General features: G+C 42.4%; 1 protein-coding gene across 2 annotated transcripts in view; it reads left to right on the top strand.

The window, feature by feature from the left end:
• LOC148040964 (uncharacterized) overlaps window positions 1-24,374 on the top strand; it is an 82,599-nt gene that overhangs the window by 2,563 nt on the left and 55,662 nt on the right. Inside the window, exons 2-3 of one of the 2 annotated variants that reach the window (XM_087675229.1) lie at window positions 15,099-15,169; window positions 15,272-15,528. In XM_087675229.1, the coding sequence (XP_087531355.1) occupies window positions 15,349-15,528 (180 nt within the window). In that variant the 5' untranslated portion in view covers window positions 15,099-15,169; window positions 15,272-15,348. The remainder of the gene's footprint in view (window positions 1-15,098; window positions 15,170-15,271; window positions 15,529-24,374) is intronic. The other variant, XM_087675226.1, reaches the window with a different exon arrangement.

Genomic DNA, 24,374 nt, shown 5'->3' with positions numbered 1-24,374 from the left:
TGAGCTGACTATTCTGCTTACAGAGTTGTGCTAGTCATATTGCACTAAGGTTAGCAGTCCTAAAAAGAAGGAATGACTTTAATTGATTTTGTAGCTATCTTGCATGCAAACGTGAAAGTTGAAAGAGAAAACGATCCATTTTGACAACATTGAAGCGCTGTTTCTTGAGCTGAAGGGCTGCATTAGCTGAAAATGTAACATATTAGGAAGATAGCGCCAAGTAGGCCAGGAAGTTACTTATTGGAAGGTGTAGGTGGTTGGTGAGGAAACCAAGGGCTATCTATAGTCTATTAATGTGGGTTGCAAGGTCCATGTTTTGATACTATCATGACTAGTAAAAGGACAAAATACAATGCTATCTCAACAATTGAAGAAGAGGGCACATCAAGCATTTGAACTGAAGAAGGTAAAGTTGTCCAAGTTTTTTTTGAGATTCTTATCCATTAGTTGAACATCTGGCCTCCATCTACAACTTAGCTTTTATAATATATGGTACGGTAAAATTTATTCCTCGTTCACAAGGTGCTATAAAATTCAAGCAATATAAACTTGTAAAGCTTGTATGATTTTGATCACCCCGATAGGCTGCCCTTACTCGTTAATATGTAAAATGGAATTTGTATTCTCATATTAATGAGGGTCCCTTGCTCGAACCCTTGGATGCTCACAATGGTTATGTGTGGTGAGCATTGATGTGTGCACATGTAGCCTATAGATGTCACAATTTTTGGGTTGTGTCCAACCTACACACATGAAGTGTTCACAAGGACCGATGGGTGGTTTTGCTCGAGCAAGTTGGTGCTCAAAGTGGAATCGATTATATGCATGCTGCAGTCATTATTTCGAACAATCTTGTATTTTCTGTCCCTTGCGATTCTTTTGGGCCTTTTTGTCTAAAGGAAGAAAATCTAGTAGCCATCTTGATTGGGAAAGGTTAGGAGGGAACCTAGTCTTCTTGACACCCAAAAGTGAGTGTTAGGGATGGGAGGTGAGTCGTTAGTGTGTAAAACACTGTCCTTTCTAGATAAATATGTATCGGTCAATCTAAGATTGTGAGAGAGAAAATGAAAAGTCAATGAAAAGTAAGGGATTATTAGCAACCATGTAATAGATGTGGAAAAGGGGATGCCACCTATCAGGGCAAGTTGGCAATGGGATAAGGATGTCAATTGTAAAGGAGGGTTGGGTAGAGTTTATGTATAAAGAGGACTCATTGTTTGGTTCATACATTAAAAGCTAACTTGAAAGCTAGGAAAGGCAAACTGCAAAGTGAGAGCATATGTATGTGCTAGGGTGTTGCCATGCTCCCTTCCTTGCCCTTCTTCTCAACCTGATTTCCCGACCTTGTTGTTTGGCATGTACTGTTAAGCTAAAAAATGCTCAATAAATTGAGTACCTCTTGATTACAACCCCAAAACTTAAATTGCCGAACTTTAATTAAAAAAATAAATGCTTCCTGGAGAGTGCTTGTGTCCCATAAGCCAAACTCTAATTTGGGAGGATCCACACTTCTATAAATAGTTAGGCTGCCGACCACTCAAGCCCATTCCTGTTTTACAGTTTGTTGGCGCCTTGTCTTTGCTGTCCACACCTTGTCTTCTGGAGGACATCTCAGTTCGAATTGCTATCTACAGCCAAGTGCCTACATCCAGCCCCATCACCAGCCATCAGGCGTCAGTTTGCTGCTGTCCAGGCCTGTGTTTACTGGTGCCGCTTGCTGTTCAGTCTTCAGCTGACAGATCCTAGCTATCTCCTACTACCTGGTGACTTCAGACAGTTGCATTTTGCTGACATGTCATTATCCAGCTTGCATTTGCTAATCAGTGCAGCTGGCTGACTGCTGTCTCATTTACAGCAGATGTGTTTGCTGGTCTATCTGCCATGTTAGCCTGCCACGTCATCTTGACTGTTGTGTCTTGCTACAACAGCAGTCCATTGCGTAGGTTAGATTTCAACTTTTTGTCCACAATTTAGACGTTGTCTGCTATGTTTTAGGATCTATCAAAGTATTGTGAGTGTGTGCAATGGAAGAGAAACATGAACACATAGAGAAACATAGAGAGAGAGAGAGAGAGGAAGGAGAAGATGAAGGAAGACTACTACATTGACTGAAGAAGAATGTTGATACAAAGGGGATGGACTGATCAGTCCCTGCATGCAGCCCACCACAACATTAGTGAGGGCACCAGATCATGTTGATGACAATGGCAACACTGATCACGGAGTGTTGGAGTGTGCACTTGCAAATGAAGGACTAAAGACTGGAGAGTGCGTGTCTGCCAAGTGGGAGAGGCAGGTTATAAATAGCCAACAATACCAAAATCTGGCCGATTTGTGCTAGTAGGTGCCATAATTAATGCTAGGTGCATTGAAAGAAATACCAGAACAATAGAGGAAGGCCACATAAAAAATCCTGAATGGCAAGGACTATGTTTGATAGGTAGAGATAGACAGTGAAAATTAGAAATTGACCTAGAAATGCACACATGAAGCTGACAATTGAAGAAAATGTACCTAAAATTGCTAGAGCTCGTCTTTGTAAGACTCTGATAGGAGCTCACAATCAAGAGATGACAAACTGACATGACTAACATGTTAGCTAGTCATCACCTAGACAGGTAGGGCCACGTGGCAGGTAGTCGGCCAGGTGCCACACGGCAGCAGTCGGCTGCATTAATTGCAGCCGACCTGGATTTTCTTGGCTATTATTTTCAGCCTATTTATAGGCTTTGTTTTCAGCAGCCTCAGTCAGTTGTGTCCCATAGATTTCAGGTTGCAGACCATGGAGACTGCCCTCAGGGCTGATGGAGACCGAGATCTTCGAGGGGGAGTCATACGTAGATATTCTCTCTGCACCCTTGTATAATTCTGCATCCTTATACAGGATTCTTCATTGCAGATTTTCTGTGTTTCACTCTCTCTCTCTCTCTCTCTCTCTCTCTCTCTCTCTCTTTGTTCGCTCTTTGTCTTGGTCATTTGCTTCAGCATGGCTTCACTCTGGCATGGTATCAGAGCACTGAAAGACTAGGGTGGACCCATCTGAAGAGGAGATTTTAGTGCGACACAAGATTGCGTTTTCAGCATTCAAGTGTGAGTAGGTAGGTTGTGCATCAAAATAAGGCTGAGGCGAGCATGGGCGTGTGAGAAAAGAGAAGATTTGCTAAAGTTACTATTATTTTTTTGCTGCCAAAGAAGGAAGAAGGTTGCGTTTTGGGCCTTTAAGTGCAGATTTGACCTTTTCATCGCCTCCGATGGGTGAAGAAGAAGCAAGACGAGTGAACCATAGCCTTTGTAGGTTGTATTTTCATAGTCAGGGGGGCTGCTCTTTGTGTTTTGTGTAGGCATTGTAGGTGAGACAGAGTTTCAGGCGATCATGGACCGGAAAGTGCTCGGGCCATCCTACTGGCTCTTCCTTCAGATCAAAAGCTTGATGGTGAGACCTACGCATTTGGCGGGTCATGATGCTTGCTATATTGGAGTCCTATGATCTGGCGTAGCTTGTTACGGAGGCTATCAATCGTCCTTCGCGTGATGATTCTTGACTCTCTTCCAGTGAGAAGGTGGAGTTGGCAAAGGCTCAGGCACATTGGGATAAACTCAATGCTTGCATTCGCTCGTTATTAATTCTCTCATGTACTATAGCTATTATCTCTCATATAGAGCATTTGATGGTGGCTAGGGAGATATGGCTGGAGTTGGATCAGATGTATAATCAGATGACCATCATGAAGTGAGTCTCTTTGGAAGTGCAAATGCGGACCATGAGTGTTAACAACTTATCACTTATGCGGGAGCATATCAACAAGCTAAGGCAGCTTCAGATGCAGGTTCAAAACATAGGGAAGGTGATCACTTCTGAAGACATGGCGATTTCGGTGGGAAGAGTTGGTTCCTATGGTCTTGGACCAAGAGAAGCAACTTAAAGGAACCAATGCTTCGAAACAGAGGCTTTGGTTGGTTGATCCTCTCGGAAGAAGGGAAAGGACCAAAAGAAGAAGGAGGATAAATCTATGGACAAAGACAAGGAGTCTACTTGTCACATTTGTGGCAAAATAGGTAATGGGAAGAAGGATTGCCTTGAGAAGGAGAAGAAGGAGAAATCTTCAAAGGATTCCGGAGTGGTGGTTGCTTCCTCATCAGTTGCTTTTCTCCATTTGGAGGTGGTTGAGGATTCGACCCTGACAGCTCTTGATGCTGCGTCGACGGCCCCATTCACTCGGGAGTGGATTGTTGATAGTGGTGCCTCTTGGCACAACTCCTTTTTCCGCAAGTGTTACTCATTTGTGGCCTTCTCATGGTCATATTCTCATTGGTGATAGTTCGTCTATTTCTATTTAGGGACGGGGCAACATGCATCTTATTTCAGATGGCCGCAGTGGTGCCCATGCATTCGAGGTACTTTATGTGTCGGCTTTGGGGGTATCATCTTCTCTCGATACACAAGATTTGTGTCCTCGGCCTTTTGGTCGAATTTGATGTGGATTCTTGATCAAGGATCGAGACATGTTTTTTCTTTAGGTTATGAGGAGAACGGAGTCTACAAGTTGCGATCTTTTTCTGCCTCGACTTCTCTTCTTCTTACCTTTGAAACTCAGTCCGAGCTTTGGCATGCTCGGTTTGGCCATCTCAATTATGATTACCTTCAGAAGGCATCTAAGGACCAATTTGTTCGAGGTTTGTCGGATATTGTGGTGAGCTAGCAGCCTTGTGTATCCTTCGTCCGTGAAGCAGACTTGTAATGTTGTTCCCAGCAAGGATTCGAGGCGGTCTTCAATACCCTTGGAGCTTGTTTCTACCGATCTTTGTGGACCGATGAGCACAGAAGTCCTTTGAGGGAGCTTGTATTTCATGCTCATTATAGATGATTATAGCAAGATGACATGGGTCTACTTCTTGAAGTTGAAGTTGGAGGCTTTCTCCAACTTTAAGGATTGGTTGCTCTTTGAGGAGAACCAATTGGGGCGAAAGTTGAAGACCTTACAATCGGATAAGAGCGGAGAATTCGTTTCTAATGAGTTTGCTCGTTTTTGTGCAGATCATGGTATTCACCAGGAGTTTTCCAATATGAACATCCCTCAGGAGAATGGCATCTTGGAGCAAAAGAATCGTAGTGTGATTGAGATGGCCCGTACCATGATGGAGTATCGTCAGAACCTCAGTGTCTATGGGCTGAGGTTGTGGCTAGTGCAGTTCACATCCTAAATCGTTCCTCTACTTTTACTATTGTTTGTATGACTCCTTATGAGGCATACTTCGAGTCAAAGACCGATGTTTCTTATTTCAGGGTTTTTGGGTGTGATGCCTATATTTACATCCCAAAGACACAGCGTGACAAATTTAAAGTGGCTTCCAAAAGACACGTGTTTGTGGGCTATAGCTCACAGTCTCAAGGCTACCGATTGTTTGATCCTGTTAAGTGGGATGTCTACACGAGCCGTGACGTTCGGTTCGTGGAGATTCTAGTGCCAAAGGGAGGTGAGGACCACCCTATTCTTGGAGATCTCGGTGATAGTTGGGCCCTAACCATTGTTCCTCTCGAGCCTGTGTCTCTTGAGGACTCTTTTTCGGATGAGGAGCCTAGTTCCTAGCCACTGGATTCACCGATTGGTCCTCCGTTGTTGGGGGTGTTGAGTTAAATTGCATTAGCTTTACTTAAACAGCCCCAAAACATGCTTAATTAATAAAGAAACCTTGTTTATTTAAAAGAAACGCGATTGTAGAGAGTTTCTGTGTCCCACATGCACAAACTCTTTTGGGAGGGTCCAAGCTTTCTATAAATATGTATGTTGCTCTCCATTTAGCCCTCAATCTCGTTTTTGTAGATTTTAGGTGTTTTAGCTTGTTGCCCACACCCCGTTCACGAAGGACATCTTAGCCAAAGCTGTCCATTGTTGTCTCCATCAGTTGTTGTGTGATTTCCAACCCTCTTCACGCAGTTTGGAGCCGATTCCAGCCAGCCGACTGCTGTTCCTATGCAGATCTGTTGCCGTATAGCTTGCCATGTTATCCTATGCAGGTCTTGACTGGTAGTTTTCTTTCTCCTCCAGCAGTCGCTAGGCTGTTCTGCTTGTGTCTGGCAGTTCTCTCTCTCCTGCAGGCTGTCGTGCCCGCGTTTTTAGTATTTCTCTCCCGCAGTTTGCGTTTTTAGTCTTTCTCTCTCCTTATTGCTGTTTGCATCAGATCCAACTTCTCACTACTGCGTTTGCTAGTGTTTGATATCCAGAGGCCGCCTTGCTGCGATTCGGGATCCATTCAGAGTACGAAACACTCTCTAGCTCATTACCCCTGTCGTGATCCTTGAGATACAGGAGTTTGAGATTCAGTATTCATTCACTGCATAGTGTGTTTGCTGCATGAGCATTGTATTTTCAGTAGTTATATCACTTCATTCATTCACTGTGTTCATTGTCTTTGAGTTACCCTAACTCTAACCGTGTTTTTTTATCAGTTTGTGCTTTGTCGTATGGTTTCTATTTATATTTCTGTGTTAGGGTATTTCTTCATACGGTATCAGAGCTTGGTTCTCTTTGGAAAACCTAGGCTTTTGATGTGAAAGCTCTACACAAGAAGCAAGAACAACAGTAGGTTCAAATGACTTCGAACATAACACCACCAATTCAGTCTCTAGAACTATGTCGAGAACCGAGCGAGAGTGGGCCGATCAACTTGCTCCACAAAGTTCCGACATGGTAGAAGACACTTTTGATTACATGGAAGAAAAGCTAGGCAAGTTGACCTCTATAGTCTTAGTAGGTCATTGGGCAGCCAACGCGCACCCTTTGTCCGATGCTCTGGCTACTTTGGGGTGGGATGCCTTGGGGTAAAAGATAACCAAAGAAAAGGCTTGGTTGAACTCTATTCTCGTGGCACCGTGATTGGGCTTGAGAGGGGGTGTTGAGCTAAAAATGCATTAGCTTTACTTAAACAGCTCCAAAACATGCTTAATTAATAAAGAAACCTTGTTTATTTAAAAGAAACGCGATCCTAGAGAGTTTCTGTGTCCCACATGTACAAATCCTTTTAAGAGGGCCCAAACTTTCTATAAATAGGTATGCTGCTCTCCATTTAGCCCTCAATCTCGTTTTTGTAGATTTCAGGTATTTCAGCTTGTTGCCCACACCTCGTTCGTGGAGGACATCTCAGCCAAAGCTATCCATTGCCGTCTCCATCTGTTGGCGCCTGATTTCCAACCCTTTTCACGTAGTTTGAAGCTGATTCCAGCTAGGCGACTGCTGTTCCTGTGCAGACTTGTTGTTGTACAGCCTGCCACGTCATCATAGCCATGCATTTGCTTCTTGCAGGCTGTTGCCTAGCTGCTACAGGTGTCGACTGGTAGTTTTCTGTCTCCTCTAGTAGTCATCAGCTCCTACAAGCTGTCGCCAGGCTATTTTGCCTGCGTTTGGCAGTTCTCTCTCTCTTGCAGGCTGTCTTGTCTGCGTTTTTAGTCTCTCCTATAGGTTGTCCTTGCGTTTTTAGTCTCTCTCCTGTAGTTTGCGTTTTTAGTCTTTCTCTCTCCTCATTAGTGTCTGCATCAAATCCAGCTTCTCAGTGCTGCATTTTCTGGTATTCGATATCCGGAGGCTGCCTTGTTGCTATTCGGGATCTATTTAGAGTACGACACACTCTCCAGCTCATTACCCTGCCCTGATCCTTGAGATATAGGAGTTCGAGGTTTAGTATTCATTTACTGCATAGTGTGTTTGCTGAGCATTGTATTTTTGGTAGTCATATCACTTTAATCATTCACTGTGTTCATTGTCTCTGAGTTACCCTAACCCTAACTGTGTTCTTTTATCAGTCTGTGCTTTGTCATATGGTTTTTGTTTATGTTTCTGTGTTAGGGTATTTCTTCACGGGGGGTACCTTCCAGAATCTTCTGTAGATGGAGAGCTCCGGCCTCCTCCTCGTTGGGCCCGTGATACACTTCGAGATTCAAGGATTGAGGGGGTCCCTGAGGAGTGGCAATTGCAGGATGGACCGCAGAGGTCACGGAGGTACTAAACACATTCTATTAAGCTTGTTTGCTCTAACTATTGTTTGATGTCCCGTGTTATGCAAGATAGAGAGCCTAGTGCCTCATCCCTCTCATAAGAAGGTGATTGGTGTCAAATGGGTCTTCAAGACCAAGTACCATAGTGATGGCTCTTTGGACAAGCACAAGGCTCGCCTTGTTGGTAAAGGTTTTGCTCAATGCCGAGGTATTGATTTCCATGATACTTTTTCCCCTACAGCAAAAAGTGCCTGCTGTACAGCAGCAAATACCTATTGTAAATGAACGTGTAAATGCAGGAAATGATCAGCTAGCTATTGCCTATGATAATGAGCCACTACATGTGCAGGAACAGCCAGGACAACAAGCTGTTAATGCTGATTTGCAGGCTGAAATGCCAGGACAGCATGCTGAAAATGAAAATTTATAGGAACAGCCAGCAAACAATGACCATTGGGTTAGGAGATTGTCTAGGACTACTAGACAACCTGGCAGATTTGTTCCTGGTGCAAACAATGTGGCGGATTATGTCATGTTGACAGACTGTGGTGAACCGTCTTGCTTCAAGGAAGCAATGGATAGACAGGATGATCACAAATGGTATAAAGTCATGTTGTCAGAGATGGAATCTCTTGAGAAAAATGGCACTTGGGACTTGGTGCAGTTGCCTAAGGGGCAGAAAACACTTCCATGCAAATGGGTTTACAAGATGGTCACTTTTGGTTCCTCCCCAAAGTATAAAGCAAGATTGGTTGCAAAGGGGTACAAGCAGGAGCATGGAATTGACTTTGATGAGATTTTCTCTCCTGTAGTCAAGATGACTACATTGAGAACCATTTTGGGCTTGGCTGCAGCTGAAGATATGGAGCTCATAGATGGATGTAAAGACTGCATTCTTACATGGTGATCTGCATGAAGACATCTATATGCAGCAGCCTGAAGGGTTTGTTGAACAAGGAAAAGAAAAGATGGTATGTAAACTCAAAAGGAGTTTGTATGGGCTGAAACAAGCACCAAGAGAATGGTATCATAAGTTTGATACATTCATGCAGTCCCAAGGCTTTCATAGAAGTCAGGTGGATCACTGCTTGTACACCAAGAAGGCAACAGATGACATCCTGATTATCTTGGTTTTGTATGTTGATGACATGTTGATTGCTGGTAGGGATACTTATGCCTTGGATTCATTGAAGCAAAGTCTTCATGGCAGCTTTGACATCAAGGATCTTGGTGATGCAAATCACATTCTTGGCACGCGAATATAGATCGAAAGGCTTACTCTATCTATCTCAGCATGAGTATATCTCCAAAGTTTTGCAGCGTTTCAATATGGAGGGGGAGAAAACAATTGGGGTTTCATTGCCTCCATATGTGAAACTCAGTGCAGAGGACAGCCCTACATTTGATGATGAGAAGGCAGAAATGGCCAAGATACCATATGCTTCAGCTGTTGGTAGTTTGATGTATGCTATGGTTGCTACACGTCCTGACATTGCCTTTGCAGTGGGAGTGATTAGTAGATACATGGCAACCCCTGGCAAGAAGCATTGGGATGCAGTGAAAGATATTATGAGATACCTCAAAGGCACAAAGGAGTCGTGCATCTGCTTTGGAAAGCAGAAGGCATCTGTTGTTGGCTTTACGGATGCAGACTATGCTGGTCATGCGGAATGCAGGAAGTCCAATTGTGGTTATGTGTTTACTTTCACAGGAAGAGCAGTCTCTTGGATCTCCAGGCTACAAAAGTGCGTGGCATTGTCTACTACAGAGGCAAAGTATGTGGCTGCCACTGAGGCATGCAAGGAGGCTTTATGGCTTTCACGTCTGGTAGGAGAGCTTGGCATCTCAGAGTTACCTATTCTTCATTGTGATAGTTAGAGTGCTATCATGCTAGCACAGAATCCTGTCTTTCAGGTGAAGACAAAGCACATACAGGTGAAGTACCACTTCATTAGAGATGTACATGATAGCAAGAGCATTGAGCTTGTCAAAGTACATACAGATGATAATCTTGCAGACCTTCTCACAAAGGGTCATCCAGCAGAGATGTTTGCTCATTGCCGACAGATGATGGGAGTTGGATAGATATATGTATTTCAGCTTTGTACATACCTAGACTTAGCTGATTCTTTTCTCCTCTTTAGGCACATTGCCTTTAGGTGGGAGGTTGTTGGGATTAATGGCCTCGTGCCTTTAAATGTGCTCGGGTGTGAACACACCCTTAGCACTTGTACTTACATATATATATCTATCTAAAAACCTAAAGGTACACTCGTCATTGTACCTAAAAAATGTACTCACTCTCTACTCTGCTCTATCTCATTCTCTGTGTCTCATTGCGCGTAATGACTGTTTGTCTCGATCTCCGTGCCTAACCCGCCACTACACAGGTGGCCAAACTGAGCATGCCATAGCTCGGACTGTGTTTGAGAAGTAAGAAGAAGAAAGGTAAGAGTTGTAGAAGACTTCAATTTGTAGATGCCATTCTCCTCATACCCTTCTGAGAGAATCTTCCTCGATCCATGATCAAGGATGCGAACAGAATCACTGTCAAACTCCACCAAGAGACCAAGAGAACAAATCTTATGGACCGAAAGTAAATGATACCCCAAGCCTGGCACATGCAACACCTTGGAAGTGTGGGTACCACCACGTCCATTTGGAATAAGCTTCATCTCACCCCGCGCAGCAATAGACACAGAAGATCTGTCTCCAATGAGAATTTGCCCACGTGAAGGTCGCAAATGGGTAACACCAACGGAAGGAGTCATGTGCCGTGAAGGACCACTGTCCACAATCCATTCTCGAGCCTGGGGAGCCGTCATCGCAGCATTAGAAGTCTTCGGTGTAGAGTCCTCGATGACTGCTAAATGTAGAAAAGCAGCTGATGAGGGTGCAATCACCGCTGTAGAATCCTTCGTGTCCTTCTTGGGGTCCATCTTGTCTTTGTCGGGGGAATCCTTCTTCTAGTGACCGGTCTTACCACAAATATGGCAAGTCAATTCCTTCTCCTTGTCCTTCTAGAATTTTCTTCTTTTGGTCCTTCCCCTTCTTTTGAGAGGCTTGACCAACGAAAGCCTCCGATTTGAAAGCATTCTGTCCCTTCAATTGTTCCTCCTGGTCCAAGACCATACGAACCAACTCTTCCCACTGAAGAGTTGACTCTCGCCCTGATGCAATAAGAGCAGAATAAAAGGTACTGAATCGTGGCGGCGACTGGGATAATAAAGTGATTGCCATGTCTTTGGAGGAAATAGGCTTCCCCGCATTTTGAATCTACACCTGAAGCTACCAAAGCTTGTTGATGTGTTCCCGAAGCGAAGAAGACTTATTCACGGACAAGGTCCGCATCTACACCTCCAAAGAAACCCTCTTCATCCAGGGTCATCCGGTTGTACATCTGATCGAGCTCCAGCCATATCTTTCAAGCCACCGTCAAGTGCTCGATGTGAGCTATCACGATTGTAGTGCAAAACAAACAGAAAATATCGAATTCGGGCATTCAGTTTGTCCCAATGAGACTGGGCCTTGGTCAACTCCGCACGAGCATTGGAAGAGAGTTTGGACTCATCCTCACCGAGGGCCTATTAATCTCCTCCATCACCAGTTCCGCTAAATCATGAGACTCCAAAATGGCCAACATCATCACCCGCCAGATGCGGTAATTGTCACCATCAAGCTTCTGATTCGATGGAAGAGCCGGTAGGACAGGCACCTTCTTGTCCATGATCGCTTGGAACTCTGAATTAGTCACATGTAGACATGTTAACTTGCAATGCTTGCACAAATGCAAAATCAACCCCCTCTGACTGTGAAAACGCAGCCTTCTAGGGCTGGTTCCTCTGCTGCCCAAACCTTCTTCACCTGCCGGAGACGATGAAAAGGTAAAATCTGCAATGGAAGGCCTAAAATGTAGCCTTCCTCCCCTTCTAACAGAAGTGAACAATTAGCATCAAATACTTGGCCTTTCCAAGGGAGGCCGTGTCCATAGGTCCACAAAGGTTGGTATGGACCAACTTAAGCAGTGTAGAAGCCCTCCTAGTAGCAACCTATGGATGAGATTGCCTATGCTGCTTGCCCCTCAAGCAACTAGGGCATAAAGTGTGAATGTGAGGGAAATTAGGAAGTCCCTTCACCATTTTCTTTCAAGAAGCCCATTGGAAAGCATCAATGTTTTGGTGACCATAACGAGCATGCCAAAGGAGCCCAAGCTCGTGGGAAGACCTCATAGCTAAGGCTGTGAGTATTTAAAGCCCACCCTCTTAGGGACCTGTCCAAAGAATTGCACATGTAGAAGCATTGTCCACAATTAGTGCATCCTATGTAAATATCATGTGAGTACCAAGCCGGGTAAGACTATGAATAGACAATAGGTTAAAATCCAAATCCGGTACATAGAGAACTTTGGTGAAAGAAGACAGCCTGTTTGGCAATCAAGGAATAATTCCCACTCCTCGAATGGAAACGGTAAGAGTTGTCATCAATGGTAATTGTGCCCCCTTTGGCACTCATGTTCTGAAGCCAATCTTGTTGATAGGTCATGTGAGAAGAGACCCCATTGTCCATGAGCCATGGCTTCTCCTGTGCATAAGAGGCCAGAGTTGTATCCTCCTCGGCAAAGACATGCACAAAGACATACTCTATTGTAGTTGGGGTGGCCTTCGAATCCTTCAAATCCTTCTCCTTCGGCTTCAAATGGGGGTACTTTCGCCAACACTTCTCCTCAGGATGGGTGCTCTTCACATAGTGTGGGCACTTGGGCTTCTCCTTTTTCTCATCTTTCTTGTTTTGCTACTTCTTTTCCTTGGCCTGTGCCGTCCCATCTGTTGGATCCTCATTAGCATGGGAGATAGGGTCAGAAATGAGCTCCCAAAGATCGAAAGTATTGAGTATGCACTCCACCTTACACAACCACAACGAATAGTTGGAACCATCCAGTTTTTCTTCTTTGGGTAAGGAAGGTAAAACAAGCACCTACATTGAGGATATCAAGGATGGCATCTTCACTTTGATTGGTGCCTTTTGTGATAGATGAATAGAAGGAGACAGGTGCCAATGGGAGACTCCTCCCGCCGACGATAGTTGCGATAGTAACGTCTCTACTTAGAAGAGTGTTTGGAAAGAATATCCTCCTCTAAGTCATCAAAGCCTATAAACTAGTAAGACATCTTTGATTATGCAATCACTCAAAAATCTACGTTTTGATGGAAACATGGAAGGCAAGAAGCAGCTAGCTACAATGTTTAGAGATGTGCCGCTTGCACATACAATGCTGTTGCTTGCCACCAGAAGGTTGTCATTTGCACCAAGAGATTGTTGCCTGCACCAGGGAATGAACATCATTGCCCGAAAATTTACCTTTTAGCAAAACAATGAGGAAGATGGGCTGTTTGATGCAGAAGGCTGCCACCTTCACTTGTATCTTGTTTGCTTGGCCTCCAGTTGATGTTGTCTGGCTGCTAGAGAGGGTCGACTGGGCACAAAACTTCCTATAAGGGCTGTGATTGCAGCAAACACAGGCTGAAAACCTGCATTTTGATGACTAGGCTGCTCTTGGGAAGATTGTGTGCTCCTCAGTGAGAAATCTCCAAACTGTGTCCTCACATAGGCGATGATACCATGTGAGAGTGCGCAACAGAAGAGAAACATGAACACACAGAGAGAGAGAGAGAGAGAGAGAGAGAGAGAGAGAGAGAGAGAGGAAGTAGAAGATGAAGGAGGAATAATGCATTGAGTGAAGAAGAATGTTGATACAAAGGGGATGGACTGATTAGTTCATGCCCTTTACGAAAAAAAAAAAGAGAGAGAGGGAGGAAGTAGAAGATGAAGGAGGAATAATGCATTGAGTGAAGAAGAATGTTGATACAAAGGGGATGGACTGATCAGTTCATGCAAGCAGCCCACAAGGTTAGTGAGCACTAGATTAGGCTGATGATGATGGTAGCACCAAGCACAGAGTGTCAGAGTGTGCACTTGCAAATGAAGGACTGAAGACTGAAGAGAGTGTGTGTTTGGTAAGTGGGAGAGGTAGGCTATAAAGAGCCAACAATACGAGAATCTGGCCAACTTGCACTATTAGGTGCCATAAATGCTGGTCGACCAGCATTTAAATGCCGGTCGCACTAAAAGAAATGCAAAAAAATAGGGGAAGGCCACATAAAAAAATCTTGGATGGCAAGGACAATGTTTGGCAGGTAGAGACAGATTGTGAAAAGCAAAAACTAACCTAGGAATGCATGCAGGAAGCTGACAACTAAAGGAAATGCACCTAAAATTGCTAGAGCTCCTATGTCTCTGTTAGATGCTGAAAGGAGCTCACAATCAGGAGATGATAGACTGTTATGACTAACATAGGCAGGCTAACAAGTGCAATACACTTAGCTCATACTCTCTACCTTGGTCTTAGAGAGAGAGGAGTTCGGGGGCCAGTATTCACTTTGCATAGTGTGTTTGCTGCATTGAGTGTTGCATATATTCATATTCATTATCCATCTTTAGTGTTCATTGTCTTTGAGTTACCACCCACCCAAATTGCTTTGTTCTCAAGAGCTTCAAACATTATTCAATGAAATGACTTCATTCCTACAATTGTTACACTTGCCTTTATTCTTAGGATTTTTGCTACCCTTATCTTTCTCAATGTAGCTTTCCGTTTGTTGTTTGTAAAGGCGTTTCCTTTACCTCTTTGACCAACAATAAAAAGATGAATCTATGACACGCATAGTAGATTTGTTTGATATGGATTTTTCTTTCTGTAAGAGTAACGTTAAAAGTACCCAAACCTTACATCTTCATTCATATTTCATTCATATGTGTTGTTTAGAATGCAGCATCTAGCCAAACTTTGCTCTTGTTTCATTATTCATTGAGATGAATAGAACTTTGGAGTGTCTATCATTGAATCAGTGGAAAACTGTGCTTGGTACATCAGAATTCCATTTTGAGATATTTACAAACTGATCATGATTTACTATGAAGACACTTTACTTTTACTTTAGTGTCTGGCATGAATTGCATATGGGATTTATTATTGTGGTAAGTGGCTTTTATGATATCAACATGTGGCTTCTATGATTAGGCCCATCTAACATTGTTGGTACAATGGTAGGGCTACAGTGCATCATGATAGTGTAGAGACAAGAAATGGTTCACTGGACGTCAGATAAGAGTTAATTAGAGGTGATAATACTTCTTAACTTGATCAGGAGCGAGATCTTCTAGCTGTTTTTGTTGGCTGTAGTGAATCGATTCTGATTTTAGTAAATGTTCTATTTTCAAAAGGGGGTGACAACAATTCAGACTCTGGTGATCATGAGGAGGCTTCAAGAAAGGCTTTGGACCAAGCTAGTGATGATGTCATGGAAGGGAAATATGAAAGAGCTTTATGGTTGCTAGAAAAAATTCCACAGCTTTACCCTGCTGTCAAAGGAGTTGCAGAGCTTACGGCAGTTGCAGAAGTATGTCACGCTGCTCTTCAGAGGCCTTGTGCATGCTTGGCAAGGAAGCATAGAAGCCCAGACTGGTACAGAGTTCTGAAGGTGAGGTGCTTCTTTTCTCTATGCTAAGTAGCTTTGCCAGTCACTTTGTTTCATCTAGCAGAATTAAGGAGTGTTGCCGCAATGTACATGCATGTTGGTCTGTAAAAATTGAATATAAGTAACACCCCTAGGTCAATTTGTTTTATGGGATTCATATGGGTTGCTTAGTTTAAATGTATGACTGTTAGTGATTTTGATAAGGCCCTCAATATGGAACTTTACTTACAACATGTTGAAACTTATAGTAGGAAAATAGGGTCCTTCACATTATCATGTTCAACACGAATTACAAATTGGGATCATAATCTACAAGTGATACCCAGTTGTTGTCCGTTTATGAAGGGGATAGTTCTTGTGCCTTGGGAATCAGGAGGCTTGATTTTGTTTAGTCTGGGCTGGAAAACAAACTGCATGCATTCAATAATAGTTGAAATATTGAACTTGTTCATCAGTTTCAGTGTTTCCAGCATTGACAGTTTGAAAGATACGTGGAAATGTTTCACAGCATTCTTGTGCGTTTTGATATACACCAAAAAGGCTGTAACAAGTGTTATGCTTGCTTTATAAATATTACTATTATCAAGGTTATCTGTACATATAGAGACATTGAACAGGGTAGAACACACACACACCCACACCCAGCCACCCATTCCCACCCCCCCACCCACCAGCCACCCAATACTGAAGTTGTTCATCGGTTTCAGTGTTTTCAGCATCGACAGTTTGAAAGATACATGGAAATGTTTAACAGCATTCTTGTGTGTTTTGATGTAAAGCAAAAAGGCTATCACAAGTGTTGTTCTTGGTTTATAAATATTACTATTATCAAGGCTATATGCACATATAGAGACATTAAACAGGGTAGAACACACACACTTTCCCCTTGCCCCCAAACTCTCCTCCAACTATATGAATGATTTTAAAGTTTAGCCAATAAAAGCAGAATGGATCCAATGGAGGGCTGCTCCCGCGTCCCATGGCTCTTCGTCACCTTACTCAGGCAGTGGCCTTGCTCTTTGAGCTGCTCCCTTGTGCCACTAATGGTCATGGCTACCAAGATGGGATTGAAGCCTAACCTTTGATATGCTACATGGGACTCTATGAACTTGAAATGCCATCTTTGTTAGCATCAAGTCAGCTTATTTCATGCCACTTACCTATTTATAGGTCGCCACTCGCATGTCTCCACACTTCATTTCACATCAGTCAGCCGGCCATCATTCTCACTCGTTGTCTTGAGTCAGATTTTTCTCTGTTGCCGTTAGTCTAGTGCCCTCGCTAATGCACCTCTGTATGTATAGGGGCTGAGTGTGTGTAGCCTTGTATTAGTGTTCAGATCAGTGTTTTCCTTCTATTTCTTTTGTGTTTCATGTGCTCTTCTCTTCTCTCCGTCTTCCTTTCCCTTCCATTGCACACTCACAGGTTTAATCCTCTCCTTTGAGGGCTCCCTTTGCTTCCTATCTCATTTAGACTGCCATTCATATGAGCTTGGATACCACTTTTGTCCACCACCTTTCTTACTTTTACTAGCTTCTTGTGGGTCTTCACATAATTGATCTCTCGCACCTTTTCCTGCAGATCTTTGTGCATGCATATTTTTGTCCTTGTTGTTGGGGAGTATCTGCAAGAAATGACTTTCTAAACTCCTCCATCTCCACTGGACTCCTTGTCTCAAATCAAAGGGTAGAGTCTCATGATGTGCTCAAAATGGTGGCAATGGAGGTGTGGATTTACATATGACAATCTTATATTCTCTCACTAGTATAGCCATCTTGGACTCTACAAAGATGGGTGTTGTTGGGGAGTATCCTCATAAAATGGCTTTGTAAACTCCTCCATCTCCACTCCACTCCTTGGCTAAATCAAAGGGTAGACTCTCATGATGTTCCCAAAATGGTGGCGTTGCTAGTTGACTTATGAGAATCTTGTAGGCTCTCAACAACATAGCCATTTGTCACTTGATGCATTTGAATTTGAAGAAACATTACTTGTACGTAGTTATTTGTCACAGTTTTCTCATTCTTTAAGGTTGTGTTCATTCAATAGGGTTCTATAAAGAAATGCCCTAAACGCAAAAAACACAAATAAAGCACAAATTGATAACAAAACACAGTTAGGGTTAGGGTAACTTAGAGACAATGAACACAACAAATAATCTAGAATGAATGAATTTGAATAATACATGCTTATACAACAAACATACTATGTAGTAAATGAATATTGTACCCCGAACTCTTGTGTCTTGAGGATGAGGTAGAGGTAATGAGTTGGAGAGTGTGCCGTACTTCGATGGTGTTGTGTGGTTACACATTTAATGAAGGAAAAACAAGAAAAATACATCCATATAAATATTTCAGATATATGCCTATGAGATACGTCCTCGTGATCTTGTGGATTTTCTAGGTTCAAAATTGGTTGAATATTCATTATTGAGTTCTATTAACTTAATGACAAATTTGGATGGATAAAAACACATGCAAGGAGTTATCTTGAGTGCTACAGGGCGTGCAAGCCTAAAAATACAATAAAGCAATGTGATCTACGAAAAGTAGCTCTTTTGACTATTCTGAGACGATTCTCGTAATTTTACCTGTGTTAGCTTGTAAATCAGGTTTGTTCCGCTCGATTTGAGTACTTGGACAATCATATTCTGAGTTCGGGGGAGAAAGCTAGAGCGACAACAAGTAGCAAGTTCAGGACAGGATTGTTGTCCTCAAGGTTTTGATATAGGGTTTCTTTCTTAAAGCTTCTACTTGCCTACTATTGGTGGATGCTTTGGGCTATCAAAAGAGTATTTGTGATCCAAGAGGGTGTCTACAATTTACAAAGTCTTTTGTAGAGTAATATACAAAGTATTTTTGATTCACTTGATTCTTCCTTCCATCTTGTCTATTCTTTTGAATCCCTGTGGTTTGTGGCTTGACACATACCCCCTTGACATTTGGTAACTCCGATGTGAAAAGCTATGTCCAAGCTACGACAAGATGGAAGATTCAATAGTACCTTTAAGATCTACAAGACCTTTAGGACTGGGAGATGCTTTTGACGATGTAAAATAGATGTTACAAGCTTTCAATATGTACATACAACAACAACAACAACAACAACAACAACAACAACAACAACAACAACAACAACAACAACAACAACAACAATTACACCATTAACAATATTTACAATAGCAAATTGAATTACAGTCTTATGCGTAATATGAAGTTGGAGCAACCAAAGCAAGGGAGGTTGTAGAGAACCAGATGAAGCTATTTGATGGGGCTGGAATATTTTGAGTTATCTAGAGTTGTATGAAGCAAAGATGGAATTCTCTGGGGTCTCTACTCGCATGATGAGTGAGTACTTTGTATGACTTGTAACTCCTGTATTGAAGTCACGCATCAATGATATTTATGTGCAAGATTTTGGATGGTTAGAATGTAAGAAAGCTTTGAAGGAAGAGTACTTTCTTGAAGACTTAGGGGTGGTCACCCATCAATCTTTTCAAGAGTGGATTCATAAGCTCAACAAAGGGCTAGCCATATTTGAGCTTTATGGGAGTTTGAGCTTAAATTGAGTTAGTTAGACGCTACAGAGCAGGTAGTTTTGGAGCCTAAGAAGATTGATCTATTTTTATAGGCAACAGACTATTTGTTGTAGATGGAATAGTACAGTCACTTGAAAATAAAACCAAAGTGATGGGTCTAAAGACAGATTGGGAGGATGCCAAGGAGTCTGTTTCTATGTTGAATAAGAGACAGATGTGGTACACCAGATTGTAAATCGGTTCTATTACTTCAATCTCTTTTTCTATACATTCGCTTGTATCTACTTTCTTATACGTTTGCTTGTATCTACTTTCTTATCTTCTCTAGTAGCTACTTCTATGCCTTTACCTGTTTCTATGGTTAAGCCACCTATTTCTTTGGTTGCTCTTGCCAAGGATAAGGATATGGATGAGTTAATCAAAAGTATGAGGGAGCTAAAGTTGAAGATGTCAAGGGTGGATGAACAAGTGAAGACTACAGGTCCGTCTATAGCACCCAGGAGTTTGGGAAGAGAAACCTTTGTGCACTGATGCATATGGTGCGATAGCACCAAATATGACCAGAGGGATTGTGAGGCCTTTAAAGAGCCTCATAGGTAGAATTTGATTTTCTAGTAGGATGGGAAGATTTGCTATTCTGAAACGAGACAAGCTATAACCACGAACTTCGAGAAAGGAGACATGAAGAAGATCCTTGAGGATATGGTTGTGGAGATTGCCTATATTGTTGTAGATACAACATTCTATGGCTTGTAGATTGAAAAGAAACTTGAAGGTGAAAAAATGGAGCTATGGATCTATGCCTTGCAAATTATAGAAAAGGGCAAGGTGCCTTAAGTAGATTTGGCTAGTGTAGGTAAGACTATTAGAATGCATATTGGATAGGATGCCCCCGTTGATAGCTACTCAGTTTATGCTTGCTTGGCTAAAACTTAGAATACAAAAGTGAAGGTATAGGAGAGTATAGATGCTTTGACAGAGGAGGGTACAAATGCTTTGATAGAGCATAGTACAAATCATAGTACGAGGGAGTTTCGGAAACGGGGGAAAAGGAAACGGGAAAAACCAGAGTTTCGGAGTTTCAGCCAAATTTTGGAAACGAGGAAACGGCGTTTCGGATTGTACACTAAAATAAATACAATATTATGTGGATATGTAAATATATCAATGTCTACAATAACATGTACCCAAATTTCATACAAACTTTTGAGTCCATGTCATATGATTGCAATCATGATTCATTACAAATGTCATGACTCACGAGTGAAGATTGAAGAGTTAAGAGTTTCGGAGTTTCAGCCAAATTTTGGAAACGAGGAAACGGCGTTTCGGATTGTACACTAAAATAAATACAATATTATGTGGATATGTAAATATATCAATGTCTACAATAACATGTACCCAAATTTCATACAAACTTTTGAGTCCATGTCATATGATTGCAATCATGATTCATTACAAATGTCATGACTCACGAGTGAAGATTGAAGAGTTAAGACTCAATGGTTGAAACTTAAGACAGCTTAACACAATTAAGACTCAATTTTAAAACTTACAGCAACAAAATAAATTATAATTTATGACTTATGAATCATCTATGATCTAAAGAGCAGTAAAGACTGACATCAAGAATAGTGGAGACTGACATCAAGAACAACAAGAATCAAGATGAAATCAAGATACAATAATACATGTATCTATGTCATGTGAATAATTTGTCAAAACTCCAAAGTCCAGTGAGCAATGAGTACTCTGTATTGGTCTCTAGACTCTTGAAGAGGAAGAGGAAGAGGAAGAGGAAGAGGAAGAAGAAGAAGAAGAAAAAGAGGAGGCGGCGGCGGCGGTGAAGGCAGCGACGGAGGCGGTGGGAGTTGGAGTGCCCCGAAACGGACCGTAGGATGCCGAAACACCGGTCTGCTGTTTTCGTTTCGGTTTGAAACGGCCGGTCCGTTTTGGCAGCCCCGAGACGCCATTTCAGGGTACTATGGTACAAATGCAATACCAAAGGGTATTGATAATGCAAAGATCTTGACTAGGGATTGCGAAGAAATGCTCTAAATGCAGAAAACACAAAACCAATTGTACGACAAAGCGCAAACTGATAAACGTAGAACATAGTTAGAGTTAGGGTAACTTAGAGACAATGAACACAATGAATAATGAATTGTTTGACTAGTGAATATACAATGCTCATAGAACAAACATACTATGAAGTAAATACTGAACTTCGAACTCTTGTAACTTTGGGATCAAGGCAGAGGTTATGAGCTGGAGAGTGTCTCGTATTCCAAACGGATCTTGAAATGTAGCAAGGCAGTCTTCGTGTGTCAAACAATAGCAAATGCAGCCAAAGAGGTTGGATCTGATGTAGACAAGCAATGAGGAGAGAGTAAGACAAAAAACGCAAGTACCTGAGGAGAGAGAAAAACTAGGCGATAGTTGAAAACGGTAGACGATTGTCTAGGAAGTGTAGGCAACAACTGGAGGAGAAACTCAACAAATGCAGATTTTGGATGATGGTGATAGCTCCAAATGATGATGTCAGTAGCAAACACAGGGTGCAGACTGTAGGCGACAGCTCCAAGATACTAGGCAACAGCGGCGGCGGTGGAGGAGGCGACGGAGGCGGTGGGAGTTGGAGTGCCCCGAAACGGACCGTAGGATGCCGAAACGCCGGTCTGCCATTTTCGTTTCAGTTCGAAACGGCCGGTCCGTTTTGGCAGCCCGAAACGCCATTTCAGGGTACTATGGTACAAATGCAATACCAAAGGGTATTGATGATGCAAAGATCTTGACTAGGGATTGTGAATAAATGCTCTAAATGCAGAAAACACAAAACCAATTGTACGACAAAGCGCAAACTGATAAACATAGAACACAGTTAGAGTTAGGGTAACTTAAAGACAATGAACACAATGAATAATGAATTGTTGACTAGTGAATATACAATGCTCATAGAACAAACATACTATGAAGTAAATACTGAACTTCGAACTCTTGTAACTTTGGGATCAAGGCAGAGGTTATGAGCTGGAGAGTGTCTCGTACTCCAAACGGATCTTGAAATGTAGCAAGGCAATCTTCGTGTGTCAAACAATAGCAAATGCAGCCAAAGAGGTTGGATTTGATGTAGACAAGCAATGAGGAGAGAGTAGGACAAAAAACGCAAGCACCCGAGGAGAGAGAAAAACTGGGCGATAGTTGAAAACGGTAGACGATTGTCTAGGAAGTGTAGGCAACAACTGGAGGAGAAACTCAACAAATGCAGATTTTGGATGATGGTGATAGCTCCAAATGATGATGTCAGTAGCAAACACAGGGTGCAGATTGCAGGTGACAGCTCCAAGATACTAGGCAATAGCGGCGGTGGAGGAGGCGACGGAGGCGGTGGGAGTTGGAGTGTCCCGAAACGGACTGTAGGGTGCCGAAACACCGGTTTGCCGTTTTCGTTTCAGTTCGAAACGGCCGGTCCGTTTCGGCAGCCTCGAAACGCCATTTCGGGGTACTATGGTACAAATGCAATACCAAAGGGTATTGATAATGCAAAGATCTTGACTAGGGATTGTGAAGAAATGCTCTAAATGCAGAAAACACAAAACCAATTGTACGACAAAGCGCAAATTGATAAACATAGAACACAGTTAGAGTTAGGGTAACTTAGAGACAATGAACACAATGAATAATGAATTGTTTGACTATTGAATATACAATGCTCATAGAACAAACATACTATGAAGTAAATACTGAACTTCGAACTCTTGTAACTTTGGGATCAAGGCAGAGGTTATGAGCTGCAGAGTGTCTCGTACTCCAAACGGAGCTTGAAATGTAGCAAGGCAGTCTTCGTGTGTCAGACAATAGCAAATGCAGCCAAAGAGGTTGGATCTAATGTAGACAAGCAATGAGGAGAGAGTAAGACAAAAAACGCAAGCACTTGAGGAGAGAGAAAAACTGGGCGATAGTTGAAAACGGTAGACGATTGTCTAGGAAGTGTAGGCAACAACTGGAGGAGAAACTCAGCAAATGCAGATTTTGGATGATGGTGATAGCTCCAAATGATGATGTCAGTAGCAAACACAGGGTGCAGACTGTAGGCGACTGCTCCAAGATACTAGGCAATAGCTCATAGGTGGAGTCAGAGATTGGAATCGACGCTAGATGGTAGTAGACAGCAGTGGGAAGCTCTGACCATGATGTCCTCCTTGAACGGGGTATGGGCAGCAGAAATATGGTTTCTAAAACGTGCAGAAACGAGATTGAGGGAGAATGGTGGGTTGCATGCCTATTTATAGAAAGTTTGGGCACCTGAATTAGGGTATTGCATGTGGGACACAGTAACTCTTTAGGATCACGTTTCTCTTTAAAAATAATAAGGTGTCTTCATTAAATAAGGGTGTTTTGGGGTTGTTTAAGTCATGACAATGTGGTTTTACCTCAATAGGAATGCTTCTATGTTGTTTGATATAGAGGTTAGTATCGATGATACAAATGCAATGACTGTCGTTGCAGATGCAGTATTAGAGGAGGGTGCACATGATATACAGGTTGTATTCGATAATGCGGATCAACTAGCCATTGATGTTATTGTGAAAGTGTCTACTAATGATGCTTTGACTGAGAAGATAGATACTACAACAATAGTACATGTAGATAATGTAAAGAAATACTTTGACACAAAAGCACAAATAACAATCGTACGACAAAGCACAGACTGATAAAAGAACACAGTTAGGGTAAGGGTAACTCAGAGACAACGAACACAGAAAATAACTGAAGTGATATAACTGCTGAATATACAATGCTCATGTAGCAAACATACTATGCAGTGAATGAATATTGAACCTCGAACTCCTGTATGTCAAGGATCAGGGCAGAGGTAATGAGCTAGAGAGTGTGTCGTACTCTGAACGGATCCCGAATCGTAGCAATGCAGCCTTTGGATGTCAAACACTAGCAAACGCAGCAATGAGAAGATGGATCTGATGTAGAGGGCAGTGAGGAGAGAGAATGTGCAGTGAACGCAGGCTGATGAGAGAGAAAACTGCCAAACGCAGGCAGTAGATGGTGGGCAATAACAGATGAGAGAGAAAATCTGTCAAATGTAGGGCAGAACAGCTTGGCAATAGCCTGTAGGAGATGGTGGCAGCTGGAGGAGAGAGAAAACTGTTAGTACAACAGTTGTAGCAGCAAATGCAAGGGCTGTGATGATGTGACAGGCTGTACGACAGCAGGTCGGTGCAAGAACAGTGTCACGAGGATGTGAAAATTTGATGCTTTGCTTATGTTTAATTGACATTTGATTAAAGGA

Source organism: Lygodium microphyllum, chromosome 1, assembly GCF_053477565.2.
Source record: "Lygodium microphyllum isolate KBCC chromosome 1, Lygodium_microphyllum_v1.1.10, whole genome shotgun sequence".
Lineage (NCBI taxonomy): Eukaryota > Viridiplantae > Streptophyta > Polypodiopsida > Schizaeales > Lygodiaceae > Lygodium > Lygodium microphyllum.
Note: the sequence above shows the minus strand (reverse complement) of the source record. Positions and strands in the feature narration are given on the sequence as shown.